This window comes from Haliotis rubra, unplaced genomic scaffold (assembly GCF_003918875.1).
Source record: "Haliotis rubra isolate DU_JTF1 unplaced genomic scaffold, ASM391887v1 Scf151, whole genome shotgun sequence".
NCBI lineage: Eukaryota > Metazoa > Mollusca > Gastropoda > Lepetellida > Haliotidae > Haliotis > Haliotis rubra.
The window spans coordinates 459,428-486,089 of NW_025765459.1; the positions used below are offsets into that span (position 1 = coordinate 459,428).

The 26,662-nt window shown below is 40.7% G+C and overlaps 2 protein-coding genes across 2 annotated transcripts; both read right to left on the reverse strand.

Moving 5' to 3' along the window:
- Positions 1 to 2,133: 2,133 nt before the first annotated feature.
- LOC124270368 (innexin-19-like) lies at positions 2,134 to 5,054 on the reverse strand. The gene is made up of 2 exons (XM_046705403.1): positions 4,940 to 5,054; positions 2,134 to 4,009 (listed from the first exon to the last, which is right to left on the reverse strand). Exon 2 carries the CDS (start codon positions 4,001 to 4,003, stop codon positions 2,828 to 2,830), a length of 1,176 nt encoding a protein of 391 aa, XP_046561359.1. The 5' UTR covers positions 4,004 to 4,009; positions 4,940 to 5,054; the 3' UTR covers positions 2,134 to 2,827.
- A 6,742-nt stretch (positions 5,055 to 11,796) lies between these two features.
- Positions 11,797 to 24,516, reverse strand: LOC124270369 (innexin-19-like). The gene is made up of 3 exons (XM_046705404.1): positions 24,414 to 24,516; positions 21,364 to 22,383; positions 11,797 to 12,749 (listed from the first exon to the last, which is right to left on the reverse strand). The coding sequence occupies exons 2-3, from the start codon at positions 22,375 to 22,377 to the stop codon at positions 12,651 to 12,653; spliced, it is 1,113 nt and encodes a 370-aa protein (XP_046561360.1). The 5' UTR covers positions 22,378 to 22,383; positions 24,414 to 24,516; the 3' UTR covers positions 11,797 to 12,650.
- Positions 24,517 to 26,662: the final 2,146 nt, after the last annotated feature.

Genomic DNA, 26,662 nt, shown 5'->3' on the forward strand with positions numbered 1-26,662 from the left:
TAATGGTCTACAGTGATTTATCGGCCTTCTTAATAAAAACCGCCAAAATAAAGATTATGTATGTATGTATGTATGTATGTATGTATGTATGTATGTGTGTGTATGTGTGTGTGTGTGTGTGTGTGTGTGTGTGTGTGTGTGTGTGTGTGTGTGTGCGTGAGTGCGCATGCGCGTGCGCTTATTCTTCCTATCCAAATTAAAAGTTCAGGTTCCCCTACTTTTTTTTGAAGAGTATATTAGTGCAAACCCATCTCTATTTCTTTCATAGAACTCCTAAATTCAACGTCCTTTACTTATCGAATTGTCATGAAAACTGCGGCAAGACAACGAGGTTCAAATTAGAACGATGGAAAAAAAATAAATGTCGCGAGATCCATTTCGCATTTACTAAATCTGTTGTTGTCATATGTTTGAAGCGCACGTAAAATCTTAATCTAGCGGTGAGAAAAATTCATCTCTTCATCAGGGCTCAAGCGATGCAACACTCAGGTGAAAACTTATTCATAAAAAAGAAACATATCCAATGAAAATACAAGTCAACAAAAGCATCCCCAAAAGACAACAACTGAGAATGAAAAATAAATAACAATCAAGGTCAAACTGTATTTGGATTCCTGAGCTCGGAAAGTTACTGTATTACTCGTAGTAACAGGTAGCCAAGTTCTCTTCGGTTTTGCAGGGTTGTCTCCCTTGGACATAGTCATAAGCCTTATTGAGTTCAAATACCGTTCGATTACAGTTTTAGCAAATTGTTGCAGGAATCTGTGAATGAATAGGCATAACCAAACTGAAAACAAATTGTATACATTCTTTTGCCCGTGTGTTGTGATATGGGAATTAAAGATGGCGACGTTTCGGCGGCTGGTTTCCACCTATGAACGTTTGTATATATTTTTTTGTCGAATTCAGTTTTCAAGTGCATGCATTCCTTTGACTTACTGCGTACTAACATTAGTGAGCATTGTTTTACGCCGCATTTAGCAATATTCTCCAGCATTGCAGCAGGGGCACCGGAAAATTGTATATACATACCCAGATGGATGTTTTGAAAAGATCAGAAAGTAAACTGAATAGGTATGTTTCCATTTGATTCTTCAATGCGAGCGCACGCACGCACACACACACACACACACACACACACGATGAGTATCCTGTCTGTCGTAGATCTTTCATAGTTCTGATATATAACGTATTAAAGTCTTTTTACCATATTTTCTGTATATGTGTTTAAACACACACACACACGCACGCACGCACGCACGCCCGGGAGCACACACACATTAACACATACATACATTATGCATGCATACATACATGCGCACGCACGCACACATACATACACACATACGCACGCACATACATACGTACACACATACGCACGCACGCACACACATACATACATAAGATAAGATAAAGATAAGATAAACTTTATTGTCCGCAAGGGAAATTTGTTTTGCATTCAAAGAGCCAATACAAGCATATAACAACAAATAATGTAAAGTATATATACACAATGCCAAGCTTTTAGCAATATTCCAGAATATACATGTTGAATTCGATAACCATAATCACCCCACCGCCCCAATATACACAATTCATGTTGAATTATAACATAATCAAAGTTCATGATATAATAATCACTCGTGCCTCATCATAGATTTCACTATTACAATTTTGAAGGAAGATAGTCACTTTATCTATGCAAATTGGATTTGATGACTCATCAACCAACTCAACGAGCCTGGCCTCCCGATCCCGTTAGCCACCTGTCACGGCAAGCATAGGTTGTTGAAGACCATATACAACACCATCGTTACTAACTATGACTTCAAACACGTAATGACGTCACAAACGTAACGTTACTGTCGCCTTTGACTACGTTTTACGTCTCCCACTCCTGTCATAAGTAAATGTAAAGTCATTTATCATCCAAACCTGTGCTCCACTGTCGATACTGATTGTGTGATCACCTAGGAGATATCGTTTTGACAGTAGATTCTGTACAATGTTTTGACATCATCAATTACATGACTCACAATGCCATGACGTCATAAACGTGATAACGCCACAATGCTATTGCATCGCTGCACTTCAAGTCCAATGGCAGTACCGTTTTCAGAGATGTACATTTTCCATTGAAAACTAATGAAGAGTGATTTTTATGATACATAAAATCTTACCCTCATCTCTTCTGATATAAAATATCTCAATACTCGTTGAAAAAAAAGTAAAAATATCCTATTTGTAACTTTATCAACCCGTGTAATTGGTATCACTATAGACACTTGGGTGAGATTCTCTATATGAACTAATAATAAATAAGACACCCAGATCGTTACATCAGTTACTTCGTTATAAACGTGTTCGTCATAACCGTTGTTTAATGTAGCTGCACATACTGACATGCCGATATTGACAGTGCCACAGACATTTTTTATTTTTGTCAGTTAAGTATTATCTCATTGTGATAAACTGAGGAAATTCAACAACAATAGAACAGGTAAAGTTTAGTTAAAGTACCAGGTCAGCAATTTCAATACAGAATCCATAGTGGATGTCCCTTTAAGACATTTAAATAGTAAGTTAGTGAAACTACTCAAAATAAATAAATAATGAATTAAGTGAGTGATTATGGTTTTACAGATTTTGAAATATTCCAGCAATTTTAAGGGCAAGGAACATCAGGAATGATCTTTACACACTGTACCCTAAAATTTAATTGAATTCTAGCTTTATGGATGATAAAGGAAAGCTTTCAGTTCAAGGTTGTCCCGCCGCCTAACACTTTAGTAAAACACATGCTCCGGATTGCCCGCCAGTTATGCTGTCACACAATGGGCGGTTTTTCGGGATTTTCGGCACCAGGAGATAGATCACTCATCGGTAAAGTTATTTCGGCTCCTGTAGCTCCAGGTACGACAGCGCCACCTTCTGGTTCTCCTGTGAGGGGATCTCTCTGAGCATGAAATTCTTCCTCCTTCTCCTGAAACACCTGGTATAAATGTTGGGTGAGATTTGCTGCAACCAACTCGTTGGAATTCTGGGAGATCATGGACAAGACAAGAACACCATCAATTCCCAGGAAACTGCTGATGAATCGAGTTATAGAGAGTTCGTCAGGGTGAGATCCTTTGGCAGCGTTGACGTGGGCAGCTATTCTGCCATCTCTAAAGAAAGGCAGGAAGAGAAATCCTGCCCACAGGAGAAGATTAAGGACGGTGATGACAGTCAGGAGGAAGACCCAGTACCACAGGAATATGAAAATCTTCTCATAGATTTCGGTGATTGGCAGAGTGCACTGAACTGTGAATCTTTCGATATTTGCCAACTTACGCACACCGATATCGCAAAAAACATGTTTAGCGAGCAATGGTTTTATGATGGAGTCCATATTAAAACCTGCAGAGGAACCAACGCGGATTGCCAGGTATTGTCTGAAGTATATTGTCAGGAACATCAACTGTGCTATCAGATTGACACACGAGAGGAGCTTCACAAACAGGTACAGAAGAGCCAGTAAAAGTCGGTTTCTTCTCAGCAGACTTTCAAGTACTCGGGCTGCATCACTGAAGATGGCCTGGCGATTTTCAGCATTGGTCAGTTGTACATTGTTCAGGGACGATACAGTTTCGTCTAAGTTGAGACCTAGTAAGTGCTTGCCGCCGTTCCAGATGATGTTTGGTAGTTTAAAAGCGAGGGCTTGAAAGAAGAGAATGAGTGGTATCCAGAGGTGGTAGGAGGGGACAGGTTCCAGTTTCTGTGGCACAAGAGCTGAGTTTGGTTCGTAAAAACGGTCTGTGAGAAAGCACGTCTGGTCGGCGTATGAACTGTGTGAAGACGTCCACTCCACAGGATGCCAGCAACTTATAGGATCAGTAAGATATCGCAATAGAAATGCTCCTATCGAGCAAAGGGCCAAAAGAAGAACCGACCAGAATCCGTTCACATTGTCCACCATGTCCTGATCCAAAGTGCGTCTTAATATTGCCTGGAAGCCAGCCATTGTTGTCTGCAAACACATAGCACATTCATATTAAGCTTTTTTGTAGAGCGAGGAATGTAGGAATGTGAAAATACAACGCATTGTTAGTATGTTATTGTCGAGCCTAAGGTATGTAAATATAGCACACATTGCTATTTTGTGTTGAGATTTTCTAGGACTTCAGTCTTGCCCCACAACGAAGGACATGTGATGCATGTGGTCTCACCTTAGGCAGTGAGTTTGTCCAAATTGCCTCTGTTCACCCAGCAGAAAATGGGTACCCGGTTGGATAAAGTCATGTGACTATAACCTTCTAGCGCCTAACAGGCAGCTTGTGTTATCCGGGTAATAAGAATCAGATTCTGATTAAGCGCCACGAGCAATCACTTGGTGTTTGGAGACTGTGCGCTATAGAAGATGACCTATTATTATTATTATTATTATTATTGTGTAGAGTAAAGAATTGAAGGAGATAATCTATTGACACAACAATACACATGACTCCTTAGAACACTTGGTATTTGGACTACCTCGCTAGTGTAGTAGATGCTAGATGCCTCATTCTGCATGGTAAGGGCAAAATATGGAGCATGACGTTAAGCCCTACTTCATCACACCTCACCTCACCTCACCTCACCTCACCTCACCCACTTAAACAGCAACAACACCAACAACAATGACTGAATTGACTGATGTGGTAACCTGTCTTCAGATAGATTATGTTCGTCCCAAAGTAATACAGTTGCAACAACCACTGAAAATCAGTGATGACACCAGGTGTTCACGAAGGGGCGAGCATTTCCTGCTGTCCCGTTAGCACCCGTCATGCATCCATTGTTTGTGTGAAAACCAAAATTGAAAACCCGATGCATGCGCAGGTTTAAGATGTTTACAACTTTGGTGAATTCATCAGTACAGTATTCAATATGTATATTGATCTCAAAATTAACAACTTACAATGAAGCGATCCCGAAACCTGGAAATTTGAAAGTGATCCTGGAGTTTTGAAATATGTCTTATCCGTCTACGGGCTTACTGTTCAACAAGCGATGCTGTCACCTCTGGTAGTACAAGCTGTTGACAGAGAAAAACGCTGGCGATGTCAGTTTTGTAGACCGAGCGAGGCCATAATGACCCCTTCTGCAATTATCCGTCATTATTTCAAATTGAGCCATTTATGTGTATCAGATTCCATACGAGTAAGGCAATGTGTAGATCAAATACAGGGGAATGTACGGGGGGAATTGACAGAACAAGAGGGTAGTACCGTGTATCAGGACAGCATAGGGTAGGTTAGTGGATAAAGCTCGTCACACCCAAAACCCAGGTTCGACTCCCGCCATGGGAATTATGTGTGGACCCTTTTTCTGGTGTTCCCCGTCCTGATATTGCTGGCATATTGTTAAACGCGGCATAAAACCATACTCACTCATTCAGATAATTTGGACAACTGGACGTGTAGAGTTGTCTCTCTTGTCTGTGGTCTGCTTTTTTAAAATGGTGGTCATCCTTCCTCCGACAAATCCATCTGCACACGTTCGCGAACATGAAGTGTTAGTTTGTGTAGTCCGTTGCCTGTGTGTGTAAACATTCCCATTCAAATGAACCTATTAGTGATCAGGTAAAATGCAGTAATTAAAACACACACAAGCATTCAGTCATCTGTTTTCCGTCCTGATGATAGGTTCGGTGGGGTTAAAGCGTTCGCTCGTCACGTCGAAGACCCGGGTTCGATTCCCCGCCATGACATTGCTGGAATATTGCTAACAGCAGAGTTAAACCATGCTCACACAACTCACTCCTGATGACGGGAACGCAACCCCTGTTATGAAAATACATGATAGCAATGAAGGACCAATCTTTAGTTTGGGATGGTAAACTTTAAAACTAATGTCTCTTCGTCAAAGGATATAAATAGCATACATTGGAATTTCATCATATACGAACATTTTAAGTTGTTCACTGGTCTCGAGGGGTCATGGTCTGATGTACATCGAAGGCACATCATCCCATGTGACCCGTGGGATCGGTGAACAACGTATTTATCTTACCGAACACCTTAATTGTAATTTTGAACTCTTTGAAGCACGGGTATCGGATCATAGTGTGGAGTTCCTGACGACAAAACGACAAGAAAAACAAATTTAGAGTTATCTCCCTTCCATCGATTTGCATTCGCAAAATATCGGTAATCCCGTACATCATACGTGATTCAATGTTATTCGAGATAAAGAATTACCACTATGAAGTACCAAATGAGTTCGGCATTCCCAGCGGGGTACATAGAAAATGTTACTCGCTTGTAAGCGGGGTACATTGAAAATAATAGCAGAGCGCTCAGCCAATCAGAAAATGACATTTATGTGTGCGGCAACATAAATTTAGATGACTGAAAACACGAAAACAGTGCCTGACAAAGTAAGGCAGACATACAATATCTCGTATCAAAAGAGATGATATGTTTTGCAACAAGACTAGTGAGCATATCCTACTTCACCGGAGGAACTTGTTACAAATGCACGCAAAGTCAAGTCAATTATTCGCCGGGACAAACACGTTGGCATTTGTTTCACATTATACAGTGATTTGCATAATTTGATTTAGTCTCACAGTCCAAGAAACCTATCATTTTCCATTCTGTCTAATCCCTTCTGAAATCCAAAACCCCCAAATGAAGCAAGTCTTGTATTTTTTCAGGTTCAGCAAATATCCCATCTCACTAGGGATTCTTCTGTTTGGACCACAGTTGTGTCTTTTTGGAGACTAAGAGTTAGTTTAGAGAGTAAGATTTCGTGATCCTGTTAAATTTGATGTTAATTTGGATGATGTGTGGATTGTTAAAAGAGTTCATCGCCTGGTTATGGAAATGTCAGAAGTGGTAATTGGCAATTATTATGTTATTTCTATCATTGCTGACATTTCACACAAGTTTGCTCAGGAACGGCATCGTATTTCGCAACATTTCCACATACCGTCCCAATACATGTAAATGGTTTTCAAGACCTACCCCCTATAATAAAAAAACATCCCCTAGAGAAATCGTTTTATTAAGAAATAAGGATGTATTTGTTTTCAAATCGTCAAAGAGAGCCTCCATGGACATGGAAGATACTCTTTAAACGAAGAACGTCTGTTCAAGAGAATTGACAATCTTCAAAGACAATTTTCGTTTGTTGTAAAGGGCACAATTAGATGCATTATATTAATAGAGACATGTACATTTACTCTGAATATTCATATAGTTCTTCGTCCAAGCAATATCCTCAAAGAGAAAAACGGTTTATGTGCAATATTCGTTGGAATATAATGGTTCTTTAAAAAAAACCTGCATTTTCTGTGAAATAGTTCAGCAGGAACCTTGGGACTATGTTCTTCATGCAACTGTGTTTTCAGGTGGTAAATATCATTTATTGAGAATGAACATTATGAAACATTCTAACTCCACCAAGAATCACTGAATGTAATGTGAATTAAGGGAATTGCATCGACACAACTGCTGTCACTGAGGCTTTAAAACGACATACAATGTAACTGCGCTGTGTTGCCGCTTTAACTCCTGTTTTCTGGTACACAACGTACTCGGCGAGGTGAGGTGAGGTGAAATTGGGTTTAACGTTGTGCTTGAGAATATTTCGCTCATATGACGACGTGCATGCGTGTGTATGTGTATGTGCGGCTGCTTGTACTAGCCCAGACTGAAGCTGGTTTTATAGTGCTAGCCCACTAAGATACCATGCCGCAGTGAAGCATGAATACCCCACTCAGACACATTATACTGACTCCGAGCCGACCAGTCCTTGTCGTACCCATTAATGCCGAGCGCCAGGCAGGGACCAACAAGTACCATATTTTAACGTCTTTTGGTGTGACGCGGTCGGGGATTGAACCCGCGACCTTCCGCTCTCCGGGCGGACGCTTTAACCACAAAACCACGGAGGCGGTCACATACAACGTACTCGGCCAGCCTCTACATCCAACAGCAGAACTATACTGCAATGTAACATATTCATTTAAACGAACACTCTGCCGTGTCTGAAAGGTCATTGTTAAGCTTATAACATGTGCAATACCAACATAGGGCTTGGCCTTCACCAAACTTACATCAACCTATCCAGTTAATGTCATAGAAATAACATAATTGTTGCAAATTGCCACTGCTGACATTTCACACAAGAATGTTTTGGAATGGCATTGTATTTCGCTCACCCAGCATTTTCTGCAACATTGTTCCATACCTTCCCAATGTATGTGAAAGATTTCATGACCTCCTCCCCCTGGATAGTGTTCAGTGAATAGCCAGAAGTTCCGTTAGGTGCAAACGCGAAGGTATAGTTTGGCATGAAATGCATGTGGACCCGTTTTTGGGTAAATATCTCTTCATCCAATGACCCAATCGATCTTAAACTGTGCAAGTGGATGTTTTGTCAGACAACCTAATCACATTGTAAATCACCGATTTTATGCATTTGTATTAAAGAATCTGTCTATATAACTGTCAACAAAATAAACAGCAGAACGCAGAATGCTTGCAGAAGGCCATGAGATATTTACAAAAAACCAGGTCCACATGCATTTCATGCCAAACTATAGCTGTGAAACCATATTAATGGACCAGTGAAGACAAGTACAATTATTCCAAATACATGTACATGTAAACGGTTCTTGTGTATCTGGCGTTGAAATGGATTAGTACGTTTCGAAACGGGTCCTGTTTCAAATAACAACTTCAGTGAAATAGCACTGTTTGTTTGTTTGTTTGTTTTGCTGTTTAACGCTACACTTAACAATATTCCATCTGTCATGTAGCTGTCTGTAAATAATCGAGTCTGGGCAAGACAATCCAGAGATCAACAGCATGCTCATCGATCTACACAATTGGGAATCGATAACATGTGTCAACCAAGTCAGGGAGCCTGTCCACCCGATCCCGTTAGTCGCTACTTATGACACACCTGGTTAGCTGAAGGCCATATTTAGGTAAAACACAACCTTTGGAAAAAACTGGTCAGATGACTATTTACATTCCAGCCAGCTTGGGTTATCCTTGGTAATAACAATCAGATTGTGTGTTAGCGCTTTGAGCATGTGCCCTGTAGATGGAAAAGGAGCATTTTGAATTCACATTTATCACTACTATTATTAACCCAGAAAGGTCTACAAACACTAGAATGGATACTGATCCCGCCATTGTCCTTGATAACACAATGTATTTATGTAAATCAAGCAAAATTGTCTCACACACGACCAAGTCATAAAACTGATTCTTATATCTTATGCTATTAGTACTTATGCTATTAGCTATTAGCTATTAGTTTCATTTACCTCAGTAACTTCTCATCTGTTGTTTGTTTTGACTCTATTGTAGGTAGACAAGGACAACGCCATGCTTGTTTGTCAACACTGAGGGAAGTACCAACCTGACCTTTTACATCTGAAAACCTATCTGAATATAACAGGAACCTGGCTATTATATGGTGAATCATGCTGAGACCATCACGCCAGTCAGTCATCAGAGGTCTGGAGTATCCTTGTAATGGCTAATACAGTTTCTGTGGACGCGCATTCTAATGTCATGCAACACACCTTCAGAGCCTTGTTTCATACTTTGTACTAAGCCCCATACCTAGATTCACTGTGACAGTAGCTTTTGGTAGCAGGGCTTAAGTCAGCATATATTAATGAACAAGAGAATTAAGGAGAAGAAAAATATTCTTAAATTATGGTTTTCAGATACAGTAACGCCATTTTAACTAAGTATTGTACATAAAAGCTAAAAAGGACCAAGAGCAATGTGCAGAAACATTGTATTTTTAATTAAGGCTTGACGTACATACTAAAATTACTTCAAAAGAAGAAAATAAAAAGGCAATTAAACAAACATCCACGTTTTGTATTCCTAAGAATATGCTTGTAATCCATATATTAATGTTATGGCTGAAAACATTTTTAACACAGAACAGAACCTACAATATTATCACACTGATGCTAACAAGATATAATGTTTTCTGTAGAAGACCCCAAGAGATGTTGAGGTCATATGATGTTGAGGTACAAAAAGTTGTTTCTACCGCAATATATGGTGTTTTGAGGTCTGGAGTACATTTGGACAGTATGTATAAAAATAGAGACCTTTTTAGAGATCCAGTGTAAAAAATATTGTCCTACAACCAATTCTTATTTTTATCACTGGACAAAAGAATTTGTATGTTATTCGATAAATAACTTGTTTACATAACTATATAAATAAGCGTTTCATTATGATTAAGCATGTGGCTGAATGTTTTCATATTTTTGTTTCACATACCTGACAGTAGTGGCCGACAGAATTGTTACCATGCCATCTTGGTGTTTTTTGTTGAGCTATTGATTAATTTGTGACACTGTGGCCAACAAATACAATTGGCCACCATAGTGCCACATATAGAACAGTCTTTGATATGTTGTTAGAACTGTTATATATTCAGGATATAGTTAGGGGGTCTATGTATTTACAGGCAGAAGAATGCAAAATTAGCAGGCATGCAAAAATGTCTGTTATCTATCACAAATAAAGGATATAGTTCATTTTCAGTCAACGTTTCAAAGAAAAATATGATATATACTCAGCAGCAAAAAAACACACGTCAGTACGAATTCAAAATTAGATAGGCACTGTAATCAAATCATTACTGGAATAGACATAATAAGCGGATCAAAAACATTTTCGGTGTACAATATCCTGACACATCAATGAATAACTCAGCACAATTCCAAGACATTACGTGAACGTTTGCAGTCCATTCAGACTCTTGACTTGAGTATCTAGTGTGACCACCACGAGCGGCAATACCTGCAGCACAGCGTCTATGCACGGAGTGCACCAATCGATTGATGAAGGCCATTGACACCTTGAACCATACTCTGAGAAAGGCCTGGCGTAATAAATCAGCTGTGTTCGGCCTTGGTATGACATCATTCAGTCTCCTCTGAATTCCATCCCAAAGATTGGGTTTAAATCAGGACTAAGGGCTGGTCACTGCATAATGTTGACACCGTTCTGCTGTAGCAGAATGGGGGGCGATCATTTATGGTGTTGGTGGCCCGGGAACGTTGCTGCAGCCTGTAGATGGTCCGTAAGTTGACCTGGAAGTGATTTGCAACGGCATGTGCAGTGTGGCCAGCTTCAAGTCTTTCTAGCGCCTGAATCCTCTGAGCTGTCGTGAGTCGCAGCGTCCTGCTGACGTTGTAAAGTAAATGTTTCAACCAGGTTTGGGGTGCATTTTGTAGGACTGGTCCTTGTGAACAGCAAGTGCAACATGAGTTGGGAAGGAATGTCTTTGCTCAGGTAAAGTTTGAGATGTCAAAATTATATAATCAAACATTAAATGAGTTAACAGTTATCCGTTTCTGCGAAGGAAAATACAAAACTGACGGTTTTTTTGCTGCTTAGTATATTTCTTGCAAGTTTTAGTCATTTCTGTTAATTTCTGTCACCTGAACTTCCACACCGCCATCTTATAGACTTGGAAGAGAGTCAGATCATCTATTAAGCTTACCGAAAGTGTAGAAAATGTTGCATTGCATTAATATATTTGTTCATGATGGATTTACAAACTATTGATATAATTACCCATAATTAATGACCATTCTTTATCCATTGAATGTCTCCATGTCTTTATGTTCATAAAATTAATTACACCCCCAAAAAAAAAACAACAACAACAACAACAACAACAAAAACAGCAAAAAACCAAACAACAAACAAAGAAACAACAACAACAACAAAATTAAAAAGACAAAAAAAGAAACTTCTAATTTGGAAATTACATATTTTATTTAAAATGGGTATGACAGAGTCAATATGGTCAAATATGAAAACAACATGACGTTCCTGTTATTACTAAGACATTCAGTAAATTGTATTTCACGTTTCATTTCAAATCCATGCCAGTGAGTTTCCATCAATACCATGTTATACCACTGTCTAAAAGATCACACGTGTGGACGATAAAACTGCACCAGTTGACAAAATTAAATGATAGGTAAAGACACGTATTCATATCTGTTCAAATAGTATGTAAATTGTCAGTAAGGGACCGTACATAATTTATGGCTGAGGAGTGATGAAGAATTTTATGGCGAAGCATGTACAATGTGAATGACAACCCACACCCACCCAAATTGTACAAATTTACACAACACAACCCCCTCCCCTCAAATCCTGCATGTCATGTACAAAATCTATGACACCCCTTTGTACACGTGTACATAACTTATGAATATCCTACCTCCCCCGAACAAATGGGTGACCCCCTCCCCCCAGCCTTGCTGGAATAGAGATATCCCGTCTTATCTCCAAATTAGTCAATGATCCGGCTAAACAGCTGTGACAGCCACTTGTAGTACACTTGATCCTCATATTTGGCAGTCGTACAAATTGGAATCAGAACTAACTCGTGAAAAAACGCTTGTCACCGGAAATCTCATTCCGGATGTAGTGCCTCGCTGCACTTACGGGCCCTATATCCACAGATATCAAAGTTGAGAAAATGGTCTCTACACAATGTACCGTACAATTGACATAACCAGGGCGTCATGCGTGACAAGGAAACATTTCCGTGAAATACTGGCTCTTGGTGGCACACCAGTTATGTTGTTACACAATGGGCACTTTCTCCGGATTTTCGGCTCAAGAGGATAGATCACTTATCGGTAAATTTACTTCGGTTCCTGTTGCTCCTGGTCCGACAGCGTCCACGTCTGGTTCTTCCTCCGTCTCCTGAAACACCTGGTATAAATGTTGGGTGAGATTAGCTGCAACCAACTCGCTGGAATTCTGGGAGATCATGGACAAGACAAGAACACCATCAATTCCCAGGAAACTGCTGATGAATCGAGTTGTAGAGCGTTCGTCAGGGTGAGATCCTTTGGCAGCGTTGACGTGGGCAGCTATCCTACCATCTCTTAGGAACGGTAGGAAGAGATAGCCTGCCCACAGGACAAGGTTAAGGATGGTGATGATAGCCAGGAGGAAGACCCAGAACCACAGGAATGTGAACATCTTCTCATAGATTTCGGTGATCGGCAGAGTGCACTGAACTGTGAATATGTGGACGTTTGCCATTATACGCACAGTGATGTCGCACAAAACATGTTTAGCGAGCAATGGTTTTATGATGGAGTCCATATTAAAACCTGCAGAGGAACCAACACGGATTGCCAGGTATTGTCTGAAGTATATTGTCAGGAACATCAACTGTGCTATCAGATTGACACACGAGAGGAGCTTCACAAGCAGGTACAGAAGAGCCAGTAAAAGTCGGTTTCTTCTCAGCAGACTTCCAAGTACTCGGGCTGCATCACTGAAGATGGCCTGGCGATTTTCAGCATTGGTCAGTTGTACATTGTTCAGGGAAGATACAGTTTCGTCTAAGTTGAGACTGAGTAAGTGCTTGCCGCCGTTCCAGATGGTGTTCGGTACTTTAAACGCGAGGGCTTGAAAGAAGAGAATGAGTGGTATCCAGAGGTGGTAGGAAGGTACAGGTCCCCTCCCCTGTGGGCTAGCAAGAGATGGGTTTGTTCCGTAATAACGGTCTGTCAGAAAGCACTCCTGGTCGGCGTATGAACTGTGTGAAGACGTCCACTGCACAGGATGCCAGCAGCGTATAGGATCGGCAACGTATCGCACTAGAAATGCTCCTACCGAACACAGGACCAAGAGGAGAACCGACCAGAATCCGTTCACATTGTCCACCATGTCCTGATCCAACGCGCGTCTGAATATTGACAGGAAGCTAGCCATTTCTTGCCTACAAACATATAGCACATCCATATTAGTTATTCCGTAGAGTAAGGAATGTAGGAATGTAAATATACAACGCATTGTTATTGTGTTGAGTAAGGAATGTAGAAATGTAAACATACCATGATTTGTTAATGTCTAGAGTAAAGAACGTAGGAGTGAAAATATACCACGCATTGTTATAATGGTATTGTGTAGAGTAAGAAATGTAGGAAAGTAAATATACAACGCATTACTATTGTGTAGAGTAAGGAGTGCAGGAATGTAAATATACCACACACTTATTATGTTATTGCGTAGAGTAAGGAATGTAGGAGTGTAAATATACCACACATTGTTATTATGCTTTTGTGTAGGGTAAGGAATTTAGGGAGATAATATCACGACAGAAGAGTACACATGGCCCCTAAAAACACTCGGTATTTGGACCAGTTGGTGGAGAGTTAGTCTGTCGTACAGACCCTGTAGCAAATATATCCAAAAAAAGCCCACTCAAGTCTAGAAAATGTTGCAAGTCTAGATTTCCTCAGCTTCAGGGTATGTACCAATATGCTGAATTCACAAGCCAGAATATGGCTTGTAATTATCAGTTGATCTCTAGCTGTCACTAGTGTTTAATATTAACTGATGGGGAGCTTCCCCCACCACTCCCCAAGACCCCACACTGAGCCAAGGCCTCCTGCTTCTGCCTGTCCTCTCACTCCAGACAAGCAATCTGAGTATTTTTTTTAACTATTGATCACTGGATTATCTGGTCCAGATTCTATTATTTACAGACGGATGGACTATTGCTGAGTGTGGCACTAAAACAAAACTCACTCACTCAATGCTATATACACACCAAAACATTTGACATAGTCATAACTAACTGACATATACATGAAGAGTATTTTGCCATTGCGGGGGATATTGATGACTTTTTCTGCTTGTTACATTATATATATGCGACATCAATTAAACTTCCACATATAGTGCAGACACAACCTTTGGATTTTGGAGAATATAAATAACTTTGGGATTCAGTTGTCCAGCGACAGGAATATCCAGAGATGCTACCCTTAGAAAGTCTCAGGGCTCCATTTCATTATATATTAGGCACATAGAGAAACTGTGCATACAAAAGTTTAAAATCTAAATTTATCAAACCTGTGTAGACACATAAGGATTTAAACTCAGAGACATTCCAACAGAACAATGCCCGCTTTCATACGGCACGGGTTGCTATGGATTTCTTGCAACACCACAACGTTGACTTATTGCCTTGGCCTGCAAATTCACCCCGATAGAGCATGTTTGGGACGAGATGGATCGACGTATCCGCCGTCTTCCTCATCCGCCAGATAACGTCCTTGACAATGCAACAGAACTTTAGAGAATCTGGCGTGACATCCCACAAGCCTTCCTTGCACGTTTGATAGGCTCTATGCGTCGTCGATGCACTGCTGTTCTCAATGCCGATGGTGGACATACCCGTTATTGAGCTATTGACATGGTCGTTTGACCCCTGCCCGCTTGTGGACTCGTGACGTCATTGTGATTGACTTTTCAATTGAAATTCTCCCGAATTGTTATGGTCTCATGATCCCTCCATTAAAGTTTATATGTACCTTTGACATTGTTATCGTACTTATCAACTGGGATAATATTTTGACAATGCACAGTTTCTTTATGTGGCTAGTATATTATATTTGTTTTAACTATGAACTTCTTTTTTCAGTAAAATATGTTCATTTCAGAGACTAGTTGTTAGTCTAATGGAGAGTCTGCTCAGATAGCAAAAAGACGAAGGTTGGACCCCATGTTTCATGTTACTATGAAACCTTTGAAAAAGTGATAATATGGAGCATGACATTAAACCTCGCCTCGCCGCACCTCACCTCACCTGGATGGATGGATGGATAAATGAATAAATGGCACGATAAAACGCCTCTCCACATTGGGTTTATTCCACTCAACGACACATACATCACTCAGTCAGGGCTAGTCAGTATCTTCCTTGGTGTAAAAGATTCTTTACAGAGCAACACGAGGAAAACACCGTTGCCACACCGTCAGCCTCAAATATACTGGAAATGGACGGGACGACTCATGCCCTCACTTTTTGAGTGCGTGGAAGCAACAGCGTAATCAGGTTTGAACCCTTTCTGATCATTTTGTTACTTTAGTCACAGGGTATCAGTTTTATCGGGTGGATATTTACAAAATTATTTTTAACTTCGAGAGAGTATGTTCGTCCCAAATGAATACAGTTGCAACAACCACTGAAAATCAGTGATGACACCAGGTGTTCACGAAGGGCGAGCATTTCCTGCTTTCCCGTTAGCACCCGCCATGCATCCATTGTTTGTGTGAAAGACAAAATTGAAAACCCGATGCATGCGCAGGTTTGAGATGTTTACAACTTTGGTGAATTCATCAGTACAGTATTCAATATGTACATTGATCTCAAAATAAACAACTTACAATGAAGCGATCCCTGAGATTTGAAATGTGTCTTGTCCTCGGGTCAACTGTTCAACAAGCAATGCTTTCACCTCTGGTAGCAGAAGTTGTTGACAGAGAATAACGCTGGCTTGTGAAATGATGTCAGTTTGGTAGACCGAGCGAGGCCATATTTTGATGCCTTCTACAATTATCCGCCATTATCTCAAATTGAGCCACTTAAGTAAATCAGTTTCCATACGAGTAGGGCAATGTGTACATTTTAGCCGCCATTTTCATTTGTTGTGTTTTGCCTTCTCAGCGCTTAAATTTACAGAAAAAATATACACTGAATGTTGATTAATTTGATGTTTTTGACACTTGTCTCTCCTAGAGTAATGGCTTGGGCACACAAAAAAAATCATTTGTATGGTCATCTTGTGGTAATATGATGTTTTACAGCTTATTCTTTGAGACAGGGGTATTTTAGCGATTCTCCAACTTTTCATGGAAATGTGTGGTGGTGATCTATTCATTGAAAGTTAACATTATTCTTGTAAACAAAACAAGTTTACCAAGCCATCACTCTAGGAGAGACAAGTGTAAAAAATCCATCAAAAGTATCAACTGTGGATGTAAATGGAAACATTCGGTGTTCATTTTTATGCAAATTTAAGCGCTGAGAAGGCAAAATACGACAACACAAAATTGCGGCCATTTTTACTTATTTTCCTAAAACAAAAATATGTCAAATAATTTCTACATCCTTTAGCAATACACAGAAGTCAAAATGAAAGTGATCAGATTGATAGTTGTAAAACTATCCATGATTAACTTGGAGGTGTTTTCTGGCAGCAAACCAAATGTGGCGAAAATGCTCGCAGACCAGTAACACATATAATGGTGTGTAAAAAAACTGATACCACAATCTGAGAGTATTACAGGCCATTTCATGAGCCCAAGACATGATACTAACTGAAAAGAATGTCAAATAAAATCAGTATTTCGGAGGCTACGGAATCCTATTTCTAGGCCCCTTTTGAAATTCTCCTCCAGGGCTACTACATTCTAATATAATGCAACACATCGTCAGTGCCTTCCTCCATACTCTGTACTAAGTCCAATTCGTAGATTTACTGTGACTGTCACCTTTTGTAACAGGGCTCAAGTCAGTATATGGTAAGCCTCCCGAAAGCGCACAAAATATTGCATCTGCATTATCATATTCTTCATGATGGATTTACAAACTATTTACATCAATTATTCAATAAATTATTTTTTTTCATTGATAGTCTCCATTGATTTTGTTTATAAAAATGTTCCTATCAAATGTTAACATGTGTTCTTTGGAACAGTTAGTCAAAATATCGTTACAGCATAGCAAATATATTTAGAAACTAAATAATAAATTGAACAAAAAACAAACAAAAGTTCTAATTTGGAAATTATGTACTTTATTTGAAAGTGGGTATGACCCAGTATGGAAAGAGCATAAGTATGTGTCAATTTTGCTGGCAGTTTTAACAATTTTGTAAAGTTTGTATTTGTTGCGTGCAGACAGAACCCCATACCAACTGACTGTTATATAAATATCATTACTAAAACATTCAATAAATGCAATTTACTTGAATACATTTCACGTTTACAAATCCATGGCATTGATTTTCCAACAATAAATATTATAACACTGTCTAAAAACCACACGTCTGGCCAATAAAACTGCACCGGTTGTCAGCATTAAATGATAGGTAAAGTAAAGTATTCTTATCTTTTCGAGTGGTTTGTCAATGGTCAGTAGGGAACCGATATTCTTGCAGGAATACGAAATATCCGACGTTATCCCCACATTAGTCAGCAGCTATGACAGCCACTTGGCCCCCTTTGCAGAATATATCATTTCCATCTCAGGAATGTCAGCACCATCAGACACCTGATAACCAAGGATGCTGTCCAGCTTTGGTCCGCTCCCTCATATTTGCTAGGCTAGACTACCGCAATTGTTTATTGTCTTGAATATCACGAGAATCCATTTCAAGATTTCAACGCCTACAGAGCACTGCAGCACGCATAGCGACTCCTACACCTTTGTTATCCCGCATTGATCCAGTTCATCAACTCTACATTGGTTGCCCATTCAAGCCAGGATAAAATTCGAAACACTGTTCTAACACTCACAAATAGATGTCTACAGCGCAACCTTATCTCTGTGAGCTGATTAAGCAATATCTCCCAAACAGAACACTAAGAGATTCTCTGTGTCGTCCATAAGTGCGACTTAAAGGATTTGGCTACGGACGATTTTCCACTCAGTCTAAGTAAACTTCGGCTCAGTATTATTCGTTACACTGCTATACTGAGTCTAACAAAACCTTACGGAAGGTCGCGTCAGGTAACCTTTTCAACAGACCAATCAGAACACAGCTTACTAAATCGCGAAAGCTGACATTCGCACAAACCTATTGAACTTTCACCTCGAAAAAGTTTTGTAGTCGAACGATTCCGAATGCTATTTTCCGTACGATCGCTTCCGAGTGGTGCACAAGGAGCACGCCACAACAGTGAGTAAGCAGTCACAGAAAATAGCGTTTTGTCAGTATTCAAGGCTGTCAGCTTGCGGAAATATTAGCTAATGATGACCATGTCAACAGAAACCCAAAAGCGTATATTCCGCAGATCATATATTTGTATACTCTGCAAAAAGAAACGCACAGGTGAAAACTCAGGAATGTAAACACTTTATTTTGTTTCCAAATAAAACTTTAACTAATGATCGCACGAACGTAAAATTTCACATGGATGTTGTCAAGAGTCAGCTTTACAACATGCAGCTATCATTTGTCTCTGAAACCATTGCACCGGGCGTACAGATGGCGTGGAGGTCAGCACCTGTTGTGACCACCTTGAGCTTGCAACACAGCTTGGCACCTCCTGTCCATGGACATGATCAGTCTTTGAATCCGTGCTTGGGGATCCTCCTCCATTCCTCCTGCAAGGCTTGAGACAGTTGTTGCAACGTTTGGGGTTGAGGCTGACGACGTCGAACGCGTTTCCCAAGCTGGTCCCACAAATGCTCTATTGGGTTCAAATCGGGGGATTTTGAAGCCAGGGAAGAACTGTGATGTTCTGATTTGTCAGGTAGTCCATCGTGATGCGAGCCACGTGCGGTCTGGCGTTGTCCTGTTGGAAAACGTGACGTTGAGGGTTGATGACAGGTAAAAGATGACGTTGCAGAATTTCATCCCTGTAACGAATTGCAGTCAGGTTACCACGGACGTGCACCAAGTCACTTCCCGTTGTAAGAAATGGCCCCCATACCATCACACTTCCTCCAAATCTGTCCGCTTCAACTACACAATTACGGGCGTAACGTTCGTTTTCTTCGTCTATAGACCCTCGTCCTACCATCGTGTCTTTGAAGTTGGAAACGAGATTCGTCGCTGAACCAAATTCGCTGCCACATGTCTCCAATTCCATCTCTGGACGTTCCTGCACCATCGAACTAGTGCCAGGCGATGATGAGGTCGTAGTGTGCATCCTACGAGGTCGTCGAGGGCGTATCCCGTGCTGTCTGAGGCGATTTCTGATGGTTCAAGCGGAGACGCGGGCGAAGACCTGGGACGTTCTCTGCTGTTTGTGTTGCTGGGACGGCCCGGTTACGTAAATGGAACACCCGGATGTAGCGGTCCTGTGCAGCATTGGTTACCCGTGGTCTACCACTCCGAGGTCGGTCGCGGGTCGAGCCCAGTTGATTGTAGCGCCTCCATAAACGGGAAATTGTTGTGTGATGCACGCTTGAAGTGTCTTTGCAACTGATGACTGAGATTCGCCAGCTTCAAGACGTCCGATGGCGATGTTCCGGTCAGCTTCTGTATTTTATGCGGGTTTTCATTTGTGGTGAGATCAGTGTTGGTAACCGGTGAAGAGAAAATCCAATGTGTAAGTCCCGCCGAACCCTATATAGTAGCCGTTGTCTGATTGGTTAAATCCGTTCTGTCGTCTCGCGTTTGATTGGACGGTCATAGGTCGCTCAAAGGTTACCTGACGCCACCTTCCACAAGGTTTTGTTAGACTCAGTATAGCAGTGTAACGAATAATACTGAGCCTAAGTTTACTTAGATTGATTTTCCACTCAAGCTGCAATCCACTGGAATTCTCTTGCAGAAGAAATTAAAAGAGTGCCAAATCTTGATGTTTTCAAGTCAGACCAAAAGATCCAGCTCTTCAAGAAATACTATGACTAGTGAACTAGTCAAACCTGTTTTGCTGTGACCTTACTTTCTGGTTTGAAGTTTAGCGCATTAAAAATGGACTCATTATGGTGTAGTAAACTCATATTTGGCATTCATGCGAATTGGAATCAGAAATAACTCGTGAAAAAACGCTTGTCACCGGAAATCTGATTCCGGATGTAGTGCCTCGCGGGACTTACGGGCCCAGCATGAAGAGATATCAAAGTTGAGAAAATGGTCTTTACTGAATTTAATTTACACAATGTACCGTAAAACTTGCTCGATCCAAGGAGTTATGCCTGACACGGAATCGCTTTCAGTACAAGGTTGTTCGACCACCTGACATTTTAGTGAAATATGCCATTCACACTTTGATAAGGATCAAATCATGGATTCAACAGAAAACTATTATGTGTGGTCAAATTTGGTTTAAATACCTAAGCTTATTGTAAGCATGGATCCTTAGTTTCAGTATGTCATTGCATCTTGTGGATCCCATACCTGTTATTTGACATGTGTTGTTTAATCGACGACTCGTTCCATGATTTGCAAAATGGTTGATTGGCGCCATGAAAACCATTTTTATAGTTACTCATGTATCAAGTGCATAAGGTAAGATTAAAGTGGGTGTTTGCCTATAAAGGGTTACCATATTATTATTTATCCAATTTTAAATGGATACAATTTCAAATTATAAATCTACGTTCAAGTGAAGTTGTGATTTGTGTAATCCTTAGCAAAGCGTGAGTAGTATACATGCTCGGGATTGCCCGCCAGTTATGCTGTCACACAATGGGCTGTTTTTCGGGATTTTCGGCACCAGGAGATAGATCACTCATCGGTAAAGTTATTTCGGCTCCTGTGGCTCCAGGTACGACAGCACCACCTTCTGGTTCTACTGTGAGGGGATCTCTCTCAGCATGAAATTCTTCCTCCTTCTCCTGAAAAACCTGGTATAAATGTTGGGTGAGATTTGCTGCAACCAACTCGTTGGAATTCTGGGAGATCATGGACAAGATAAGCACACCATCAATTCCCAGGAAACTGCTTATGAATCGAGTTATAGAGTGTTCATCTGGGCTAGATCCTTTGGCAGCTTTGACGTGGGCAGCTATTCTGCTATCTCTTAGGAACGGTAGGAATAGATAGCCTGCCCACAGGACAAGATTTAGGACGGTGATGACAGCCAGGAGGAAGACCCAGTACCACAAGAATGTGAACATCTTCTCATAGATTTCGGTGATTGGCAGAGTGCACTGAACTGTGAATATTTGGACGTTTGTCATCTTACGCACACTGATGTCGCACAAAACATCTTTAATCAGCAATGGTTTTATGATGGAGTCCATATTAAAACCTGCAGAGGAACCAACACGGATTGCCAGGTATTGTCTGAAGTATATTGTCAGGAACATCAACTGTGCTATCAGATTGACACACGAGAGGAGCTTCACAAACAGGTACAGAAGAGCCAGAAAAAGTCGGTTTCTTCTCAGCAGACTTCCAAATACCCGGGCTGCATCACTGAAGATGGCCTGGCGATTTTCAGCATTGGTCAGTTGTACATTGTTCAGGGACGATACAGTTTCGTCTAAGTTGAGACTGAGTAAGTGTTTGCCGCCGTTCCAGATGGTGTTCGGTACTTTAAAAGCAAGGGCTTGGAAGACGAGTATGAGTGGTATCCAGAGGTGGTAGGAGGGTACAGGTTCCCGCACTTGGTGGCTAGGAAGAGATGGGTTTGTTCCGTAATAACGGTCTGTGAGAAAGCACGTCTGGTCGGCGTATGAACTGTGTGAAGACGTCCAATGCACAGGATGCCAGCAACTTATAGGATCAGTAACGTATCGTACTAGAAATGCTCCTACCGAGCACAGGGCCAAGAGAAGAACCGACCAGAATCCGTTCACATTGTCCACCATGTCCTGATCCAAAGCGCGTCTAAATATTGACAGGAAGCCAGCCATTGTTGTCTGCAAATATACATATGATGGTATTGGGTCGAGTAACGAAAGTAGAAGCGTAAATAATCAACATCTTGTGATTATGTTATTGTTAAGGTGATGACTGTAGCATTGTGGATGTGGATGGATGGATGATGGATGGATGGGCAATAAATGGCCTGATGGTGAACGCCTCTCCAGGGTGAGCTCAAATCAGGGTTGATGTATTCCCCACAAAACCAAGCAAACCGGAAATGGGACAACTCAAGTCCTAATGTCACGAGTGTGTGAAAGTAAATTCTGATGTCAGTGTTAACTCTTGGCTCTATCAGGGCAGTACTGCTATACCGTTATTACCCAAAGTCACAAGGTATTTATACATTCTGAAAAGATGGTATGGGAAATACCAAACAGAAGCCGATGTTTCCTTTTGAAGAATGAACTAAATATTCCAAAACTAGTAATCTCTCTTAAATCTAAGTATGAAACATAAACAGAAATTGTTGTCAGTTTTATGAAAAGAAAGAAATTATATTACACACAACATTTGATTACTTTCTGAATGGCATTGTGCATTCAAAAGCAGCCGCTTACAATCTAATTGATAAAAATGACTATATGAATAATTGAGTGAATGAGTGTGTGAGTTTAGTTTTACGCCGCAAGATTCAGCAATATTCCAGCTATATGGTGGCAGTCTGTCAATAATCGAGTCTGGACCAGACAATCCAGTGATCAACAGCATGAGCATCGATCTGCGCAATTGGAAACCGATGACATGTGTCAACCAAGCCAGCGAGCCTGACCACCCGATCCCATTTGTCGCCTCTTACGACAAGCATGGGTTACTGAACATCAATGATTGAGTGTGCGAATAATGGAGTAGGTTTTAACATGTTATGAACATTTTCTCATTGTCAGAGGAAATGTAAAACAACCTTGAAGAGGAATAACTGATGTATTCGATTCAAGCCAAAGTGCATTACAACCCGGAAAACATTGTTGGGACAACAGGAAATCAGTAATTCGTGAAAGGGGAGAGCATGTCCTGCCTTCCTGGTGGGCAGCCGCCATGCATCCAATCTGTGTGTGAAAACCAGGACTCATTCAGGTCTGAGACGTTTACAACTTTGGTGAATTCATCAGTACCAGTATTCAATAATGTAAATCGATCTGAAATTATATATACTGGGCAAAATAAGTTAGGGATATTTTATCAGTGTGTGAATGAATAAAAAGATCATTATTCACAATTTCAAAATTTACATATATCCCTAACAATTTTTGTCCAGTATATGTTACGATGAAGCGATCCCGGAAACCAGAAAGTGATCCTGAAGATTTGAAATATGTCTATTGATCACTGTTCAGCTTTTACCTCTGGAAGCTCAAGCTGTTGACATAGAAACGCAAGGTAAAGCTGTTGTGTACAGTAATGTTGGTTAAGCTGACCGACCGATGATCAATTAGTTTCTACAATTAACTCTCACTTTTCAAACTGAACCAATTGTCCCAGTCAGTTTCCAGGTTTTAATCACACAAGTAGAACAATGTGTAAATTAAACCCAGGGAAATGTACCATATGTCCAGTGAATTAGGACAGTGGTGGGTTAGCATAGTAGTCCTCTCGTCACACCCAAGACTCCTGGCATGAGAACAATGCCTGAATAACGTTGCAATAACGTGACTGCGTGAGTGAGTGAGTGAGTAAATTTGGGCCGTTTCTGAACATTTTGTCACTTTTGTCACAATGCACCAGTTTCAGCGGGTGGAAATTTACAATCTCAAGAGTAACTTGTCTTCAGACAGATTATGTTCGTCCCAAAGTCATGCAGTTGCAACAACATATATGGACTACTGAAAATCAGTGATGACACCAGGTGTTCACGAAGGGTGAGTATTTCCTGCTTTCCCGTTAGCACCCGTCATGCATCCATTGTTTGTGTGAAAGCCAAACTTGAAAACTTGATGCATGCGCAGGTTTGAAATGCTTACAACTTTGGTGAATTCATCAGTACCAGTATTCAATATGTATTTTGATCTAAAAATAAACAACTTACAATAAAGCGATCCCAAAACTTGGAAATTTGAAAGTGATCCTGGAGTTTTGAAATATGTCTTGTCCGTCCACGGGCTTACTGTTCAACAAGCGATGCTTTCACCTCTGGTAGTACAAGCTGTATACAGAGAATAACGCTGGTGATGTCAGTTTTGTAGACCGAGCGAGGCCATAATGACCCCTTCTACAATTATTCCTCATTATTTCCAATTGAGCCATTTATGTCAATCAGTTTCCATACGAGTAGGCAATGTGTAGATCAAATACAGGGGAATGTATGAGTGAGGGTATTTGGGTGTATCAGGACAACGTGGGGTAGCTTAGTGGATAAAGCTCGTCACACCCAAGATCCAGGTTCGACTCCCGACATGGGAACTATGTGTGAAACCTATTTCTGGTGTTTCCCGCCGTGATAATGCTGACATATTGCTAAACGCGGCGTAAAACTAAACTCACTCACTCAGATAATTTGGGCTCGTTGATTGCTAATGTAGAGTCGTCTCCCTTGTCTGTTGTCTGCTTTATTTAGATGGTGTTCATGATTGCTCTAGCCAGAGACCATATACTAGACATATCAATCTGCACACGTTCACATGAAATTTTACTTTGTGTAGTTTGTTGGCCATGGACCCGTGAAGATCCGGGGTAGAATAGGTCTTCAGCAACCCATGTGCTTGCCATAACAAGGCGACTATCTTGTCGTAAGAGGCGACTAACGGGATCGGTTGGTCAGTTTCGCTGACTTGATTGACAAATGTCATCGGTTCCCAATTGCGCAGATCGATGCTCATGTTGTTGATCACTGGATTGTCTGGTCCAGACTCGATTATTTACAGACCGCCGCCATATAGCTGGATTATTGCTGAGTGCGGCGTAAAACTAAACTCACTCACTCACTCACTCAATTGTTGGCCGTGTATGGGAAAATTCCCATTCACGTGAGGCTATTGCAAAATAATGGCGTCTATGAATATAAATATATGTTCCTTATGGTTAAGAAAAACCTAAATAAAACCCATGCACACAGACATTCAGTCATCTGCCGTTAGACCTTTGGGGCGGTGGGGTAGCCTAGTGGTTAAAGCGTTGGCTCGTCACGCCGAAGACCCGGGTTCGAATCCCCACATGGGTACTATGTGTGAAGCCCATTTATGGTGTCCACTATGGTGGCTGATTAGGGCCGTGGCTGATTAGGGCCATCGCTTTCTCGCCTTAAAATTCGGAGGCGAGAAAGCGAGAAAGCGATATCACGAGACGAGAAAGCGATAACACGAGACGAGAAAGCGATAGCACGAGACGAGAAAGCGATAGCACGAGACGAGAAAGCGAGACGAGAAAGCGATAACACGAGACGAGAAAGCGATAGCACGAGATGAGAAAGCAATACCATTACGCGAGAAAGCGAGAAAGCCAGATAGCGATAGAGCCAGAAAGCGATACCAAAGCCAGATATAGCGATATAGCGAAAAGCGATAGAGCGAGAAAGCGAGAAAGCGATATAGCGAGAAAGCGACATACCAAGGCGAGAAAGCGATATAGCAGGAAAGCGATAGAGCAAGAAAGTGATAGAGCGAGAAAGCGAGAAAGTGAGAAAGCGATAGAGCGAGAAAGCAATAGAGCGAGAAAGCAAGAAAGCGAGAAAGCGATTATGTTTATAAAAATGTTCCTATCAAATGTAAACATGTGTTCTTTGGAACAGTTAGTCAAAATATCGTTACAGCATAGCAAATATATTTAGAAACTAAATAATAAATTGAACATAAAAAAAAAAAAGTTCTAATTTGGAAATTATATACTTTATTTGAAAGTGGGTATGACCCAGTATTGAAAGAGCATAAGTTTGTGTCAATTTTGCTGGCAGTTTTAACAATTTTGTAAAGTTTGTTTTTGTTGCGTGCAGACAGAACCCCATACCAACTGACTGTTATATAAATATCATTACTAAAACATTCAATAAATGCAGTTTACTTAAATACATTTCACGTTTACAAATCCATGGCATTGATTTTCCAACAATAAATATTATAACACTGTCTAAAAACCACACGTCTGGCCAATAAAACTGCACCGGTTGTCAGCATTAAATGATAGGTAAAGTAAAGTATTCATATCTTTTCGAGTGGTTTGTCAATGGTCAGTAGGGAACCGATATTCTTGCAGGTATACGAAATATCCGACGTTATCCCCACATTAGTCAGCAGCTATGACATCCACTTGGCCCCCTTTGCAGAATACCTCATTTCCATCTCA